At 42.4% G+C, this 18,432-nt stretch overlaps 1 protein-coding gene across 13 annotated transcripts in view; it reads left to right on the top strand.

Annotated features, from left to right (window-relative positions):
- Positions 1–18,432, top strand: part of DET1 (DET1 partner of COP1 E3 ubiquitin ligase) — a 61,760-nt gene that overhangs the window by 10,819 nt on the left and 32,509 nt on the right. For 6 of the 13 annotated variants that reach the window (XR_014260898.1, XR_014260899.1, XM_082450928.1 and 3 more), the window contains exon 4: positions 6,799–6,990. Coding sequence is in view for 11 of the 13 variants with exons in the window: in XM_082450928.1 (XP_082307054.1) it covers positions 6,799–6,990 (192 nt within the window). In the remaining 2 variants the exon portion in view is untranslated. Of the gene's footprint in view, positions 1–6,798; positions 6,991–10,007; positions 10,656–18,432 lie in introns of those variants that run through there. The other 7 variants (XM_082450921.1, XM_082450920.1, XM_082450923.1 and 4 more) reach the window with 3 other exon arrangements.

The raw sequence follows: 18,432 nt of genomic DNA, 5'->3' as shown, positions 1-18,432 counted from the left end.
GCACCTGAGGAATTACTTGTGTGTTGTCCATGATTCCTCCTAGACTGTATGTTAGCTGCAGAAAGATAGAAACTCTGTCTTTGTTTAGTTCATTGCTATAGCTTCAGTGGTGCACTGTCAAGCACTTAAATATTTTTTGAATGAATGACTAAGGACATAATTTTTATAACTTTTGGTTAAACATGTGTGTTGAACACGTGCATTTATCTCTGTTCCATCCCAAAACCCCGCTAAAATGACAGTAAAGGAAGAAGAGGGACTTCCCCGGTGGTCCAGTGGTAAAGAATCCGCCTTGCAGTGCAGGGGATGCAGGGTCGATCCCTGGTTGGAGAACTAAGATCCTACATGCCACAGGGCAGCTAAGCCCATGTGCCACAACTACTGAGCTCACGTGCCTCAACTAGAGCCCGCGTGCCACAAAACTACAGAGCCCACGTGCTCTGGAACCCATGCGTCACAAGTACAGAGCCTATGTGCCCTGGAGCCTGTGCTGCACAACTAGAGAAGAGAAAACCCGCATGCCACAACTAGAGAGAAGCCTGCGCGCTGCAACTAAAGATCCCGCATGCCTCAACAGAGATCCCACATGCTGCAGCTAAGACCCGACGCAGCCAAAAATAAATAAAATAGATAAATAAATAATAAATAAATCTTAAAAAAAAAAGAAGAGTTATAAAGCTACAAGAACAAAATGGATTCTATTATAGGTTAGAATAAATGTTTAAGAAAAAAATGGACATCAGGGATCATGAGTCACTTAAACAAAGCCTTTATCTTAAAAGATAGAGACCAAATAAAACAAACAGTATAAAAAATAAAGAAACAACATGGTATTCACTGAAATAATTTAAACTATAAAAACAGGAACATTCCTAGAACAGTAATGCTAAGTGAGATGCTTTAGAAATTTGAACTTTGTTAGATATAGTTTAGGAACTCTCCAAGAAAGTAGAATAAAAAGATAAGAGTAGGAAAATTGGAGAGAAGTGATTAAAAAAAATTTAGAGGATTTTCCCAGGAAGTCCAATATCTGGCTAATTTCAGAAGGAGCAGTAGAAAAATGAAGGGGAAGAAATAATGTAAACAGTTTTCTTTTTCCTTTTTTTAAAAAAATCTATATATTTTAATTTTTGGCTGTGTTGGGTCTTCTCTGCTGTGCGTGGGCTTTCTCTAGTTGCGGCGAGCGGGGGCTACTCTTCATTGTGGTGCGAGGGCTTCTCATTGCGGTGGCTTCTCGTTGCAGAGCACAGGCTCCAGTTGGGCGGGCTCAGTAATTGTGGCTTGCAGGCTCTAGAGCACAGGCTCAGTAGCTGTGGTGCACGGGCTTAGTTGGTTCGCGGCATGTGGGATCTTCCCGGACCAGGGATTGAACCCATGTCCCCTGCATTGGCAGGCAGATTCTTAACCACTGCGCCACCAGGGAAGACCCTAAACAGTTTTCTAGTACTGAAAAATATACATTTCCATGGGCGTTCCCTGGTGGCCTAGTGGTTAGGATTCTGGGCTTTCACTGCCGTGGCCCAGGTTCAATCCCTAGTTGGAGAACTGAGATCCCGCAAGACGTGCAAATACACACACATACACACACACACTGTCTCTCTCTCTCTCTCTCTCTCCCCCGAGATTGGCAAGGACCATCCAGTGGTGTGCTGGAGCTGGCTCATTCTGGCTTGTGAAAGCCAACTGTTAAACTTTCAGGAGTTTCTGCAAGCTGTTAAACACAGCCATTATTAAAAATTAATTATTTTCTAATTATTAATTCATAATTATTTTACTGTCGTACTCTTGAGGTTATTTGTATCTATTTTATCTGGTAAAAATATTATATAGTGATGTGCTACTGCTCATCTCTTGACAACTCTGCATTCAGTGATGTCACTTTGGTACCTTGAAATTGACCACAGCAGGAGGATTTACACCACAGAAATCGGCAGCCGCTGCAAATCATGGCTTTTTTCCCTTCAGAGAAATAATTATTAAACTTATTAGCACATCACGGCTCCATCAAGTACCCAGTACAGTCAATAAATAAAAAATCCATAATGAGGCATATCATCATGAAATTTTAGAACACTGGGGATAAAGAGAAAATTGTAAAAACTTTCAGAAAGAACACTTACATTTTATATATAAAAAATTAAGTCATTAATGGTATCAGTCTTAATACTGAAAGCTTGAAGCCAATACAATTATATATCCTCAGAATTCTGTGAAAAAAATGATTTCCAAACTACAATTCTACATCCAAATAATAGGGTGTAACAAAGATATTTTCAGACACGTAAGGTCTCAAAAAATTACCTTGCATGTTCCTTTTCTGGAAGCCTCTGGAATATGTATTTTTCCCAGTAAACCATGAAAGAATGGTACAGGGAATAGAGTCTAACAGTGGAGAGAAGCACAGAGAATTCTGAGGATGATGGTAAAGGGAAGTTCCAGGATGACAGGCCACCAGTTGGACTAGGTGGAAGCAGGAGCAGGGAGGTTTCCAAGAGGGATGTATCCAATAAAATGTTAAAATTATTAGAATATCTGTTGGGTTTGAGGGTATTAGGAAGAGGTTGTCAGTTCTGTTCTAGTGGGGTTGTTAGCATAGCCTCACCGAGAAGGTGATATTTGAGTAAAGCTTTTGAAGGAGGTCAGGGAGCAAGCCATGTGGATATCAGGGGGAAGAATATATCAAGCAAAGGGAATATTAAATCTGAAGGTCCAGAGGTGGATCTCATGCATTTGAGGAACACCAGGGAGGTCAGGGTGACCGGGCTGGAGTAAGCAAGAGGCAGAGTAGTTAGAGATGTTGTCTGAGACAGGACCAGACACATAAGGCCATTCTAAGGCTTTGACTTTAACTGTAGATGAGATTTTGTAGTGTTTGAGCAGAGGAGTGATGTGGTCTCACATGTGTTTTAACAGGATCACTCTGGGTGCTGTTTTAAGAATAGACCATAGGGGGATAGGGTAGAAGTTAGTAGACCATTGCAATGATCCAATAAATAAAATTGCTACCTTTTGTTTCCTGACGCTAGGATTTAAGTTCTTTTGTGTTCATTTATAGTATCCTAAGCACCGAGAAGAGTGCCTTGCCCATTCTAGGCTATCAGTAATAATTTGTTGGTTGAATAATGGTGGCTTGGATCAAGGTGATAACGTTGGGGGTGGTAAGTAATTGTATTCTCAGTGTATTTTGAAGATAGAGCCCAAAAGATTAGCAGAGGGTGGGATATGGGCTGTGAAAGAGCAAAGTCAAAGATGATTCTAACATTTTTGGCTCAGTCAACTTGCTAAGAGAGTGTTACCATTAAACTCTGATGGTGAAGCTTTTGGGTGGAGCAGGTTTAGGGGAGAAGATCAGAAGTTCTGTAAGTGGAGAGGTCTAGTAGTTTCTCCAAGGAAGGAGTGTCACATCCTCCTGACAGGTCAAGTACAGTAAGGACTGATAATCAGCGATTAGAGTCATCAACATGGAGATCACTGGAGACCTTGATGAGAGTCGTTTCAGTGAGATGGTGGGCGTGAAAGCCTCTTTGGGGTGGGTTTAAGAAAGAATGGGAGGAGAAGAGACCGTAGGAAAAAGTGTTTTGAGGAGTTTTACTGTAAAGGAGAGCTGAAAAATGGTGCGTTAGCTGGAGGGGCAAGTGGTGTTAACTTTCTTTTATTGATATTATTTTTTAAATGGGAGGGGAAAATGGCATGTTTGTTTGCGAATGGGACTGATCTGTACATAGGAGGAAACTGATGGGTTAGGAAAAGTTGGGGTGGGGGCAGAATTGGTTAAGTATATGAGGTCAGAGGATAGAACCTAGTGCCCAGGTGGATAGATTAGGCTTCTAGGGCAGCACATACGGTTAAATAGGTACAGATGTGCTGATGGGAGCTTTAAAAAGTTTTCTTCTCGTTTCTTCTATTTGTCAGTTACAAAGAAGGCAGTGCCATTACATGAGGATGAACATGGAGGAGGGGGATGAAATAGTCGTCTAAGAGAGTAGGAGACTCGCTGGACTGTGGGAATGCAGCATGAGTGTCCTGCAGCATTAAGGGCCCACGTGAGTTCATGGATATAAATTTTGTGATTTTAATGACTGTGAAATTTAAGCTGGCTAAGGAAGTAAAAGAGGTCATGATGAAGGCATAGGATGGCAAAAAGTTGGTAGAATCAATGGAATTTAGGTCCCATTGGGGCTGAAGGCTGTTGAAGCTGGGATGAGTAGAGAGAGTTAGCTAGAAAAGTAGGAGAGAAGATAGTTGGAGTCTGTGGTGCTGCACCCTATTACAGGGGGGTGCAGTCATTGGTAATAGTGAGATTGAGGATATGACCATTGGAATGAGTGGCTGAGGCAGAAAGGAAGTCCAGGAACTAGGAAGCCGTGGTGTTGGAAGGAACATCTCTGAGAATTTTGAAATCGTGAATTAAGAGAGGCGTAGTTGGACAGAGTGACAGTGAGCTAGGAGTTAATCAGGTGAAGACGTCAGAGGGATGACTGCTTCATCTTTTAGTCGTTGGGGAGCCTGGAGAGTAGAGGTGATGGGTGCTGCCGGGGAATAGGAGCTGCTTCAGCCCGTGGATTGTCACGGAGGCTTTGATTTGTGGTCATCATGAAGCTGTGGGCCAGCCCCATCATTCAAAGCCACCTTTTGAAGCCAGTGAGTCAGGCAGGGTTGGAGTACTAGATCTTCACTGACAAAGGGCTGAAAACCAAAGAGCCCAGGATCTTTGATATCAGCTCAAATGAAAGGGAAAGAAATAAGTTCTTTGTGGCCCAGGGTTTAATTTTATGATTTACACTGAGGCTGTGAAAATTACTGTCAAGAGAAATAATGGAAGAGCAGTGTTGACACTAGGCTTTCTTCTGGGGGAACTGAGAAGTGTTAATGTCCATCCAGCACTGCAGATTAGCAGTGAAAACAAAAATCAAAACCCATCTAATCAATCTTTCTGGTCTCATCAAAGTTACGAACATTCAAGTTTGTTTGTTTGTTTATTTATTTATCTATTGCTGCGTTGGGTCTTCGTTGCTGCACGTGGGCTTTCTCTAGTTGCGGCGAACGGGCTACTCTTCGTTGCAGTGCATGGGCTTCTCATTGCAGTGGCTTCTCTTGTTGCGGAGCACGGGCTCTAGGCACGCGGGCTTCAGTAGTTGTGGCATGTGGGTTCAGTAGTTGTGGCTCGTGGGCTCTAGAGTGCAGGCTCAGTAGTTGTGGCACGTGGGCTTAGTTGCTCTGCGGCATGCGGGATCTTCCCAGACCAGGGCTCAAACCCGTGTCCCCTGAATTGGCAGGTGGATTCTTAACCACTGCGCCACCAGGGAAGTCCTGAACATTCAAGTTTTTTATTCCATTAGTTTCAGGGATGAGATGTTATATCGTATTTTCTCCCTTGGACTAAAAAAATTATTTTTCCCTTGTTTGTTAAACTATATGATATGCTTCAATATAGAAAATAAAAAAAAAAATCAAGCTGATAAACAGTTGACATATTTTCTAAGGAACTATAGGAAAGTGAAAAAGAAGGTTAAAAAATAATCTAAAATGTCATTACGCAAACACAAGTATTACCATTTTGATGTATTTCCACCAGTTGTTTTTTTAAGGCATAAATTTGTGTGTGTGTGTTTTTTTTTTTTCTTATTTATTTATTTATTTATTTATTTATTTATTTATGGCTGAGTTGGGTCTTTGTTGCTGCGCGCAGGCTTTCTCTAGTTGTGGCGAGTGGGGGCTACTCTTCGTTGCAGTGCGCGGGCTTCTCATTGCAGTGGCTTCTCTTGTTGCGGAGCACGGGCTCTAGGCATGCGGGCTTCAGTAGTTGTGGCTCAGGGGCTCAGTAGTTGTGGCTCGCAGGCTCTAGAGCGCAGGCTCAGTAGTCGTGGCACACAGGCTTAGTTGCTCCGTGGCATGTGGGATCTTCCCGGGCCAGGGCTCGAACCCGTGTCCCCTGCATTGGCAGGCAGATTCTTAACCACTGCGCCACCAGGGAAGCCCGTGTGTGTGTTTTTGATCATACTATACATACAGATTGTAGCCTACTTCTTTAACTTACCATTATGATAAACATTTCCTCTTTTACCATATAATCTTTGAAAATTATGGTTTTCTATTAGGTTTTAAATTTTTCTCTCAATTTTTCATTGTCATAAACAGTGCTATATTGAACATGCACAGGGATTTTTCTTCCTTAGGGCAAATTTCCAGAAGAATAGAAATACTTGGTCAAAGGGTATTAAATTTAGTATTCATTATAATTGTGAGAAATAACTGCTCTATTGTTATTATTAATGATAAGTCAGATAGGTGATTCTGTATCCATGTTACTGTTCTTCTAGATACTGGTGTTTCGGCAGAAGTATAGGTAGCTAGCTCTCAAACTTTATTTAAACAAAGAATGAGTAATTTGTCAAAAGGTTTGATGTAAGTTGGCTTATAACTGATCCCAAGAAGAGTCAGCGGCTGTGTCTGTTCAGGATTCTCTGCTCTGTGTAACTCCTCTTTAATGCACTGTAAGGCTGCTATTTGGGGGAAATAAGTTTGAGTAGAAATAGTTGTCATAGATTAGTCATACTATTTTTAACTTTTGTAGAATATTTGCTAACTTTTCTAAAGTAAATTAATGTTCCCAATTTCTCATTCTGTTTTTTGCTTTTTGAGAATATTTGTAGCTAGGCAGATTTGTGATGTGTCAGAATTCAATATCTAGATTTTGTTTTCAGAATGAGTTGTTCTTAGATATATGTTTGTCAATTTAAAACCCAGTGCAGTTTGTGTGCCGCTAACACAGCCTTCCTCACTGGTGCTTTATTTTAGGTTTAAAGACACTATTGTAAACGCCAAGTATGGAGGGCACACGGAGGCAGTACGCCGGCTGCTGGGTCAGCTCCCCATCAGCGCCCAGTCTTACAGTGGTAGCCCTTACCTTGATTTGTCTCTCTTCAGCTACGATGACAAGTGGGTGTCAGTCATGGAGCGGCCCAAGACTTGTGGAGATCACCCTATCAGGTACACCATCCCTGCTTCAGCTGCACACTGCCTGAGGAGGTGGCCTGCTTTCTCTTTCTCTTCTTCTTAAACATCATTTCACTGTGACTCTGTCCACTTGTACTCATGGGTTGAATTCAGAGGGTAGGCTATTTCTATAATGTGGTGGGTACTTTGATCATTCAGGCACTAATCTCATAAATTAATTAGTTCTGCTCTTTGCTTCTCATCAAAACATCCAATTCAGATAAGTGTTGTTCCCTTTTCAGGGTATCCAGGGAAGGAAACCATACTTTTCAATTTAATAATCTAATACCATTTCTTAATAGTGTTTATAATTGAGACTTAAATTTTATCCAGCTCAAATTATTTTATCCTCTCATGTTACCTAATAGAAACGATAGCAGAGACGGTTTGGGGAACAGGCAGGTTTTGGAGAAACGCATGCTTCCTCACTTGGAAGAATTTTGGAATGCAGATTACTGTATTATTGCTAGAACCTTGAAACTAACCTCCTGTAAGCAATGCCTTCCTTACGGATGTCCAATTCACAGACCCACTTGTCTGTGCCGGGAGCTTGGGTGGTTCTGTGTGCTGTAATAGATACTAGGGAGAGGAACTGGCGCCACTGCCACTAGTGGAGTTATTTCAAGGGAGGTGTGTTCCTGGAGCCCTGAGCTGGATTGTGGAAGGTCTTTTTCACATAGAAATAGTGGTAGATAGTATTTCATAATCCAGCTTCATTGTGTATTAAATAGGCTTGTGTAACATACTCTGAACACTTAATCACCATTTGTAATACTTCCTTTGAGAAATTGCAGTCAGGTTCCAAAAGCCAGTTAAAAAATTTTTTTTATTATGGAAATTTTTAAACATATTAAAGTAGAGGAGTATAATGAACCTCCCTGTACCCATCACCCTGCTTCAACAGTTATCACCTCATGGTCAGTGTCGTTTCATCTCTTTCCACTACCACTCCTCCCCTCCCAACTGCCACCCTGGACCATCACCTCCCAGGTGTCATAGCATTTCACTTGTAAATATTTCAGTATGAATTTCTAAAAGGTAAGGACTTAAAAACATACAACCTTAATACCATTATTCCATCTTATGAAAATTAACAAAAATATATTAAGATCACCGATATCTGGTGAGTTTTCACATTTCCCTATTGTCTTGTGCATAGTCTTTTTACAGCTTGTTCCAATCAGGATCTAAACAAGGTGTGTATGTTGTATTTGGTTGCTATCCTCTTAAGTCTTTTTTATTCTATGAGCTCTGCTTCCCTCTTACTTTCTTTGCAGTGAAATTGTTGAAGAAACCAGATTGCTCATCCGGTAGTATTCACCACATTCTAGATTTTGCTCATTGCATCCCTGGCGTATTTACTGTCTTTCTCATTCCCCCATATTTCCTGTAAACTGGTAGTTAGATTTAGGAGCTCAAACAGCTCACTTTAAATTATAAGCCCTTTGTGTGCTGGGGACTATGTGGGTAAGGTGAATGTGTTTTTCACACATAAAAGCAGATAATTGGCCTCATTTGATATTGTCACGAAGCACGAGATACATTTCTCTCCTTTTTTACTTCCCTGCCTTTCTGATTTGAAAAGATTAAACAAATCTGGAAATGCCATTGACCCTGACTTAAAAGATTTTCCTTGTAGTTCTTTATTTTTAATTTAAAATGAGAAATGTAAGGATATAAAAGTCATTTGAAGAGGTAATGCCGTTACTCTAACACACACTGTATATTCCATTCTAGTCTTTGCCAGTATGCATGTTTACGTTTACACAGTTGTAGTCATGGTTGGCATAATACTTTGTAGCCTGCTTTTATTTAATAAACATTTTTCCATGTTGTTACATAGTCCTCACGGTTACAGTCCTAATGGTGGCATATTATTCCATCAAGTAGGTGTAGCATAATTGATTTAACTATTCCCCTATTAGTGAGCATTATTCTCTCTGCATTTTTACATTAGAGCTAATGCCGTAGTAGGCATCTTTATTCAGGTCACTATTTACTGCATTTAAATTAAATTCTGAGGATATAAGTTCTTAGAAATGGGATTGTTGAGTCAAGGGGTATGAATATCTTTACGTCTAGTATATATTTGCTTCCCAAAAGGGAAATTATAGAGCTCTTTATTTCAGAGCTCTTTATTTTCTAGAAGTTCCCCCAATTCAGCCCCAGCCCTGCTGATCATCTCTAGTTCCCAAGTTCACAGGGTACTTACTTTGCATGTGGGAAAAAGGCATTTAAGTATTGGGATGGATGGAAGCATCTTTAGTCTTACTGTGTTAGATGAAAAAGTAAAAACTACTTAGTATTTTGTATTTGTGTGTGAAAAAGAAGAACCTTCTAAAGGAATTTATTCTTAAAAGTGAAAAACTCAAATATAGGCCTAGATCTGTACTGTTCTATAGTAGCTACTAGCCTCATGTAGCTGTTGAGCACTGACATCACTAACATGTGACTAGTCCAAGTTGAGATGTGCTCAAGTGTCAACACACATCAGATTTCAAAGGCTTAGTACAAAAAAAAAAATCTTTTTAGTATCTTTTATATTGATTATAGGTTAAAATGATAATATTTTAGATACCAATATTGGGTTAAATAAAATATTATTAAAATTAATTTCACCTTTCACCTTTTACTTTGTTTAATGTGGCTACCTAAAAATTTAAAATTACGTACGTGGCTCACATTTCATTTCCAGTCCTGGCCTAGGCAATCTTGGGCAGGTAGCTACTGGAAAAGGGGAGGCTGTAGTTAAGGCTGTAACTAAGGGTCATCTTGGGAAAGAGAAATGACCCAGTGACTCAGGACAGCATAGGGAAGTTCATAATCACCTTGCCCGTAAAATGAGCTGATCAGACAAAGGTGATTTTGCAGTTCCAATAACCTGGGGCTGCTGTTAGAGGAGATGTCATCAGTGAGGTTAAATAACAAGTTGGCACATTTTCCTGCTGTTCAGGTTTCAAGACGGTGGTCAGTATCTGTCCCATCCTCTCCTTCTCTCTTGTTCTGTTTAGGTTCTATGCCCGGGACTCTGGTCTGCTCAAGTTTGAGATTCAGGCAGGCTTACTGGGCCGCCCCATCAACCACACGGTGCGACGCCTTGTTGCCTTCACCTTCCACCCTTTCGAGCCTTTTGCTATCTCTGTGCAGAGGACTAACGCTGAGTATGTTGTCAACTTCCATATGCGACACTGCTGCACGTAGGTGCCTCACCAGAGCGGGTCATCTGGTCTTCCAAGACTCTGCCCCCTTCATATCTCAGTGGACTCAGTGGAGCAGAAGCTCCTGACTCTCAGCCTTGTCGGTTCCAGACTGTATACCTCAGATGGGGAGAGCCAGGTGGCTCAGCCTGACGGAACTTTTTTGTCGTACACAGTACAACTACCGATCGACTTAAAGTCCTCTTGCCTTTTCCCTGTGGGAATGCCCAGCATTAATTAAGTCCATTTAAGTTTTGTTTTATTTTGCATTTTATTGCTATGAAGATGAGAGCATTACACCTCTGCCTCCTTCATGTCACTTCTTTGGCATTATGGTATGCAGCCTGAAGCAGGTAAATCTTGTTTACTCATGAGAAATGTGTACATCTTTCCACTTAGCCAACAGCAGGGCTGTCTTTATAGGAAAAAAAAAAATAAAGCCTTGGTATTTTCTTACTTAAATATATCCTGTTTAATGACTGCCTTATGTTCTGATCTCACCAAATGTTTTTCAAATACATGGGTTCCAGGAAGGACTGTGAAAGGGACTAGAGGCCATAGATCCAGCAGCTGCTCTTGGGAGGACTAAGTGGTGTGTGCCAGCGTGGAAGACAGCTATCTGCCGGGATTGTTTCCTTCCCTTGGGTGTTCTCCTGGTAATTGTTACAGCTGGAGGAACTGGGCATAATTGCACATCCTCGTGTGGAAGCACGCTCCCATCTGCACCATCTGCGTGTGCAGGTGGAAGAATGAGCGGTTCTCACTGCCACAGCAGAAACAAACACTGTGCAGCACTTACTGTAATTTGGGTAGTGGGAGCTGGCAAGCTCCAGGTGTCCCTAAAGAGATCAGACGGGTTGTTCCTGGATGGCTGAGCCATCACTGCCCTCCTACAAACACCTGCTAGCCACCAGCCAGCATCCTTCTGTCACTTTCTCAGCTAGCCTCCTCCACAGGGCTTGTCAGGATGTTTATGTTTCATATTCATACTGTGCCCACCACTTATGTAGTAAGCTTGTTTAGTAGCCTCTGACTTTGAAGGTAGCTTTGAAATGTTGGGTTTCAGAGCAGGCTGGGGAAGGAGCCGTGGATGCAGACAGCTGGATCCTATATCCCTCTACCGTCTAGGTACCGACTTCCCTTGGGAACATAATAAACGTGATATGAGATGCTGAGCCCCACCAAAAACAGTTCAGCTTATTTCATCATCTTCAACTTTGAACAGTTAAATTAATTCTCATTCAGCATTCAACATAAGATTTGAGCACGTACTGTGTGTCAGGTAGATGCTGTGCCAAGATGTTGAGGGTGAGGAGAGAAATAGGCAAATAGAATTATAATGCAAAATGGTAAAAGCCCCAATAGTGTATCTGGGAACAGTGGAGGGGGCTGAAGGAGAGGCAGAGAAGGAAGGCTATACTGGGGAAGGGACACTGAAACTGGGTAAATGGGAATCTGTCATGTGAACCAGGGCAGAGGACATTTCAAGGAGAGATCCAGCATGTGCAATGCCATGGAAGCATCAGTAGGGCTGTCACGGTTGTGAAATGGTGAATAATCTAATGGCTACAGCACAAGACGTGTGGGGGGCCCAGGGGAACAGGACTGAGTCACGAAGAGAAGCCTTGTGCACGGTGCTAGGGTGTTATGCAGTGGAAGGCGTAGTATGAATTTCACAAAGATAATTTTCAGCGGTCTGGAAGGTTGCTTGGAGGGAGTAGAGATAGGCCAGACAAGTCAGTGGTAATCCAAAGGGAGAGCTTGAACACCATCACTGGCCATCTGGTTGGATGAAATACTGAAGCATTCTCCCAGATTCTGTGTAGGTCATGAGGAAATCAGGGTCCAAAAGCTGTCACATGTTTGTGGAGCTGAATGAACCTTTCTTGGTAGAAGCCCTTTACCTGTAGCTTTTTCTTTGTACCAGGTTGCGTGATTGTACCTGAAGACTTGGCAGAGCAGAAAGAGCACAGGGTGTGGAGTTACTCGGGCCTCACTGTGAATCCTGGCTCTTCTGCTCATTAGCTGTGTGACCAGTGGCCAATTTCCTAGCCTTTCTGAGGCTTAATTTACACTTCCCTCCACCTTAGTCATGCATTCCCTTGGTCATATCTTAGATCTTTTCATCACCTCTAACTGCTGAGCAACCCTCATATACTTTTCTTGTCTAATTTCCTACTCCCTGAAATTGCTGTTCTCATTTCTTCGTTTCACGTCTTCATTTCTCTTTAAAGCCCCTCCTTTGATTTCTCACTGATCACCTTGCCACCTACTTCATGGCAGAAATAGAAACGATCAGGTGGGGATTCCTTATCTTTCCTTTACCATGTCAACCATGTGACTTGCCTCTATGCCCATTCTCTGCCTTTCCTCCTGAATGAAATAGGCCTGCTACTATAAAAGGCCAACCCCTCCACCTGTTCACTGAATCCTGTCTCCTTTTGACTTCTCAAGGTCTTTGCTCTTGCAATTATTTTCTGTCTCCTCCATCTTTCTCTTGTTAGGTCATTCCCATTAACATAAAGATATGTTCGAGGATCTTTCTTCTTTAAAAACTCCTGCTTTGGCCCCATTTCCCCCTTTAGTTACTGCTCATTTCTCTGGGACCTTCACAGAAAAACTTCTCAAAAGAGTTGTACATGTTTTCACTTCCCCACGTTTTTTCCTCAACCCACTCTGATAGATTTTTGTCCCCATCACTCCACTGAAGCTGCACTTGTCTGAGTCACCAGTGATTCCATGTTGCTAATACAGTGCTCACCTCTTGTCCCTCTCTTAGGAAGCCTCCCGACATTAGGCATAATTGATTTCTCTGTATATCAAGAAACACTTGGTTTCTAGGATAGTACGTAATTTTGGTTTTCTTCCTGTCTTACTAATTGTTGCTTCTTGGTCCTGCTTGGGCTGCTTCTCTGCTCTGTCTTTAGATGTTGGAGTGCCCAGCCCTTGGCTTTGGATCCTCACCTCTTTTTCTCTATATATTCTTTCTTTAGTTGATTTCATCCATTCCATGGTTTTAAGTTCTAGGTATAAGCTGATGATTCTCGAAATGATAATTCTGGCCCTGACCCCTTCCTTGAGCGCCAAATTCGTATATCCCATGGCTTAACATGGCCTCTTCGTTTGGAGATGTAACAGGCGTTTCAGAACTAGCATATTCAGAGCAATGCTCTTGATTCTCACCTCCACCTCCAACCTGTTTTTCCTCCAAGATTTCCCAAATGACTTCAGTGTCTACCCATTTACTTGAGGCAAAAACTTAGGAATTATTCTCAGTTTCTCTTTTTTCCATCCCCCACATATCTGACTTCACTCTAGGGGTGTGCCCTGAGCAGTCTAAACCAATCATGGTAGTCCCATACTCCTTGCTAGTGACTAGAACTAGACTAAGACCAGTCAGCATAAGGGGTTAGTTTAGGAATGTCATGTGGCTTAGTTCAGGTCAATGATACCATGAGATAAAGGTTTCTGGGGCTTCTGGGGAAACATTTCTCCTTAGAATATGTTAGTGAGGAAACATGTAGCCCATATTCCCACCATGCAACACCCTATGATCATATTCAGTAAGAATCAGCCTTAGGATGAAGCTGGCCTTCTGGATGGGAAAATGAAGAGGAAAGAACCTGAATCATAGATGACACAGTTGGCTGATTCAGACCCAACCCTGAAACCCACCCTACATCTGGATTTCCAGTTCGGTAAGGCAGTAAATTTCCTTACTATTTAGGCCACTTTGAATTGGATTTTCTGTTTCTTGCAGTTGAAAGCAAATTAATAGATGCAAAGAGAAAGGCAGGTTCGCCTGTGGAAAGAGTCATGAAATTCCTGCTGTCTGGGGACCTTCTTAGATTCAGTTCCAGTGTCCATGAGGCCCAATTATGATTCCTAGTCTTGTATTTCTCTAAGATTTCTGGCTCTCCTGTGCAGGCATCCCTGAGCTGGCCTGGCTGTTTCTTGTACCTAAAAGGATTATAGTTAAAATGGGAGGTAAAGCGCTCAGCCCATTGAGTGCTTGACCCATAATTAGTTCTCAGCCCCTATGTGTTTACATTAACTTTGTTTCTAAAGGATTTAAAGCTGCTTTAAGTAAATCCTAGTGTCTTCTCTCCACAAATGTCCATCCAATAAATCTCGAGAATCTTTGGAGAAACAAGTTCTTTGAAACCAAAATGTTTAAGAAAAGCAGAGACTTCAGGGGATATACCTTTCAGATTAAATACCTCTGTCCTCTCAGCCCTACTCGGCAGGGAGCTGGCATGTCAGCAATCAGTTTGAAGCTGCTCTGGACCTTTGAGAGAAAGCTTCCATTTAAATTTAGCAGAACCTCTTTCATTTAGAGTCCTTACAGAGAAGCACATAAATCTGTGAAAAGCCTAAATTAGATAATTTTTAAAAGAACGGTAGCTTCATTATTTTCAAGTACACAGAGTAACTCCATGTCAGCCATGAAGCGTTCCTTTGTAGAAGCCCTTAGGGACTTTCCTTAATGAGTAGATTATAATTATTGGTAATCAGCATAATGGTTCTCTGCAGTGCGTGCTTCCAAAGCAATGGAGCGTATTAAGTGGTTTTGATGTTCTGGGGGTAATTTTGTTTACAACATTAATCTGCTCAGTGTATACCCTTTATAGCTATAACCCTCTGTTGTTTTTTTTTTTTTTTTTTTTTTTAAATATTTTTATTTATTTATTTATTTATTTATTTATGGCTGTGTTGGGTCTTCGTTTCCGTGCGAGGGCTTTCTCCAGTTGCGGCAAGTGGGGGCCATTCTTCATTGCGGTGCGCGGGCCTCTCACCATCGCGGCCTCTCTTGTTGCGGAGCACAGGCTCCAGACGCGCAGGCTCAGTAATTGTGGCTCACGGGCCCAGTCGCTCCGCGGCATGTGGGCTCTTCACAGACCAGGGCTCGAACCCGTGTCCCCTGCATTGGCAGGCAGATTCTCAACCACTGCGCCACCAGGGAAGCCCCCCTCTGTTGTTTAAAAAGAAAACATTCTGAAGGCTCTCTCCATTGTACAGCATTTGATTATCAGAGGCAGAAACAATGTAGGAAGCAGAGAGATGCTAGTAGGACTCAGATTCTTTTTTTTTTTTTAAGATTTTTTTTGATGTGGACCATTTTTAAAGTCTTTATTGAATTTGTTACAATATTGCCTCTGTTTTATGTTTTGGTTTTTTGGCCGCGGGGCATGTGGGAATCTTAGTTCCCAGACCAGGGATTGAACCTGCACCCCCTGTGTTGGAAGGCGAAGTCTTAACCACTAGACTGCCAGGGAAGTCCCGGACTCAGATTCTTTACAGAGCATGCTCTGATAGAATTATGAGAACAGCTCGGGCTTGCAAATGAGGTCTGTGCTACTGGCTTTGTAGCCCTGGGGTTGATAATAAGAACTTGACCAAAGTCTCAGTTTATCCTCCTCTAAAATGGGGATAATTTCTCATTTGCAGGGTTGATGCGAGCACTAAATGAGCATTAACTAAACACTCCTCCTTTCCTTGGTGACCAAGCAACATGAGCTTGCCCTTCTCCAGGTCCAGCCCTGATCACCCACAGGAGACTGGTGGCATCACCTCTGTCCCCACTTACCCAGGTCTGAGAAGATCAGAACACCCCTAACCCTCTTTGCAGCCGGACACATTGGACAGAGGGAGCTTCACTTGCCGCGAGTTTGTTGTTGTTTTTGATCGTTCGTGTTTAGTAAGGGCTTACCATGGACCAGAAGCTCTGCTAAGCACCTTACACGGGAGGGTATTTACCTCACTGCATCAGTTCCGGGATGCATTTTTCAAAATCGGAGTGTATCTAGGCATCTTGTGAGTGTCAGCCAGGCAGCAGTTGTGACGTCACTGCTGTCACCACCTGTGCATGAGCACGTTGAGCATGCTCTTCGTATTGTCATCATTTCTGTCAAGTGATATGCGTTATTGATGCCACATATGTTAAATGTATGTGCTGTGTAAGATGTCTTCCAAAAGACTGCACTGTGATTTGATACTACAAAGAAAGGTTATTTTGTACTCAGAAAGGTACAGAAGCAGAGCAGTGGGGTTCATTTCGGTATTAGTGAAGCAAAGGTTTGCCATTGGAGGAATGAACACGAGGTCATATTTTTTGCAAAGCAGCAACTAAGTGCTGCTTAGAACTAAAGAAAGAAAGATACACACTAGTAATTGAAATTTTACTGACATGCTGAGATTGGTGTGAAAGGTTTGCCTATCAAACACCAAGCAAGGTAAATGAATGAAGGGGAAACTGTTCCATCCTTTGGAATAAATGGAAGAATTTCTTAATGTAGTGAGAGGTCTAGTGCGACCATTTCATGCAGATCACAGGACTAATCATTAAGGTGTGAACCAATTTGTCAGAAACTTCATGCTGACTTTGAGCAGAAGCTGATTAGCTTCTGGGGATATGTGATTCAATATAGGAAGAAAATGAAACTATAGTTGAAGTCAAATAGGAAACGATGATGAAGCTAGGTATTCTTCATCATGGCTCGGATGCCTCCAATCTAAAAAAGGCCTAAAATGCTCTTTGAATAGGTGTACAGTTTAAGAGTATCGAGATTTGTTTTAATCAGTATGGTAAGACACACAGACATGGAGATGACTGTCATGAGGGAAGTTTGTTATACTCAGAGGTCACTAGAAATAGGAAGCATAGCATAGGGAAGCACCCAGGTCAATCAGGAGTCAGAGAGAGCGAGGGGAAAATGTGTGCCAGAGCCTCTAGGGTGGTTTTATAAGAAGGAACAGGCAAGTCAGAGTGAATAGGCTTGGGATTGGCTAATTTGAATAATTTTGGTGGGCTCTGGGACAAAGGGCTGTCACTAGTTGTCTCATATCAGGCCCTGGGTAATTAGGGCAGCTGGATAGTGCCATAAAGGAGCTGGTGAGGTACTGACTCTGGATTGGTGTGTAATGAAAGGCACACTCCCAGGCAGGTTGTTTGCTAACCCTAGGAATTAGCTAACCCTGGGAGAGGCATTCCCTACAGCGTCAGCAAGGCCCCAAGATGTCAAAACATCAGAAAATAAAAGGCATGGTTAATACTGTACAAAATAGTAATTGCAAGTAATAAAAAGCATTGCCGTGGTTGAATTATCTGGGTTCTTTTTGTTAGTGATACATTGTGGTAACCAGCCTCCAAGATGGCCCACAGTGATCTCACCTCCTAGATTCATGCTCGTGTGTAGTCCCCTCCCAACATTGTATTTGGGTTGGTCTGTGTGAGCAGTAAACACAGCAGAAGTGGTGGTGTGTCACTTTCAAGACTCTGTTATAAAAGACATTTCAAGGCTTGGCTTTTGCATCTACCTCCCCCCTCTTGAATCACTCGCTCTGGGGGAACCAGCTGCCATATCGTGAGGACACGCAGGTAACCTCCTGGAGAGGCCCACTTGGCAAGGAAATGAGGCCTCTTCCTGACTCAGAAATGTGCATGTGACTTTTTAGAAGCAGATCCTCCAACCCCAGTCAAGCCTACAGGTGACTGCAGCATCATGAAAAACCCTGGTTGGCTTATTTCATTCATTTATTAAACACTTATGGAGGACCTACTAAATGCCAGGAACTAGGAATATGAGGTTGTGTAAGTCATAGTCCCAACCTTTGAGTTTCTAGTCTGGTAATGTCTCCGGATACCGATCTCCTGCTCTTTGAAAGAAAGAGGTGTCTTGCCTTCTCCCTGGCTCCCCATCCCACCATCAGTAAAGCGACCAGGTAACCAGTCTTTGAGTGTGTGGAGTTAGGAAGGAAGAGCTGAGTGGTGGACTGCTTTTTCGTGGGAGTCCACTGTTTCTCCTTGTTTCATTAACTCCCTGATGATGAAGTTCTGTCCCCTGCAGGCAGGGTTCCAGTGCCCCAGGAGAGCTGTTTGAAACTGCTGCCTGGCAGTAAGTAGTACACGGTAACTCTAATAGCAGAAGCGGGCTTCCGGGCTGGTCCCATTCGGCTTCCTGAGACTGGAGATTGCCTGGTGTTCAACTACCCTTTCTCTTCCAAGCTTAGTACTTAACTTTCCAAGATTAGAAGAAGAGGCTGTCTCTTATCCTTAGTAAATTGTTGAAAGAATAGAGAGGGGTCTGTATTTCTACTAAAAGAAAAGAAAAAAAAGAAGGACGGAAGGATGGAAATATTCTGAACCAGAGGAACAAAGAAGTAAAAGGTAATTTCCAGGCTTCCCCCAGCAGCTTTTGTTGGGCGTTATGAGGTTTGAAATATGTCCTTATGGAGGAAT

The sequence above is a fragment of the Balaenoptera physalus genome (assembly GCF_965194825.1).
Source record: "Balaenoptera physalus genome assembly, chromosome: 2".
NCBI classification, from domain to species: Eukaryota; Metazoa; Chordata; class Mammalia; order Artiodactyla; family Balaenopteridae; genus Balaenoptera; species Balaenoptera physalus.
This window is presented reverse-complemented; position numbering and strand designations above follow the sequence as displayed.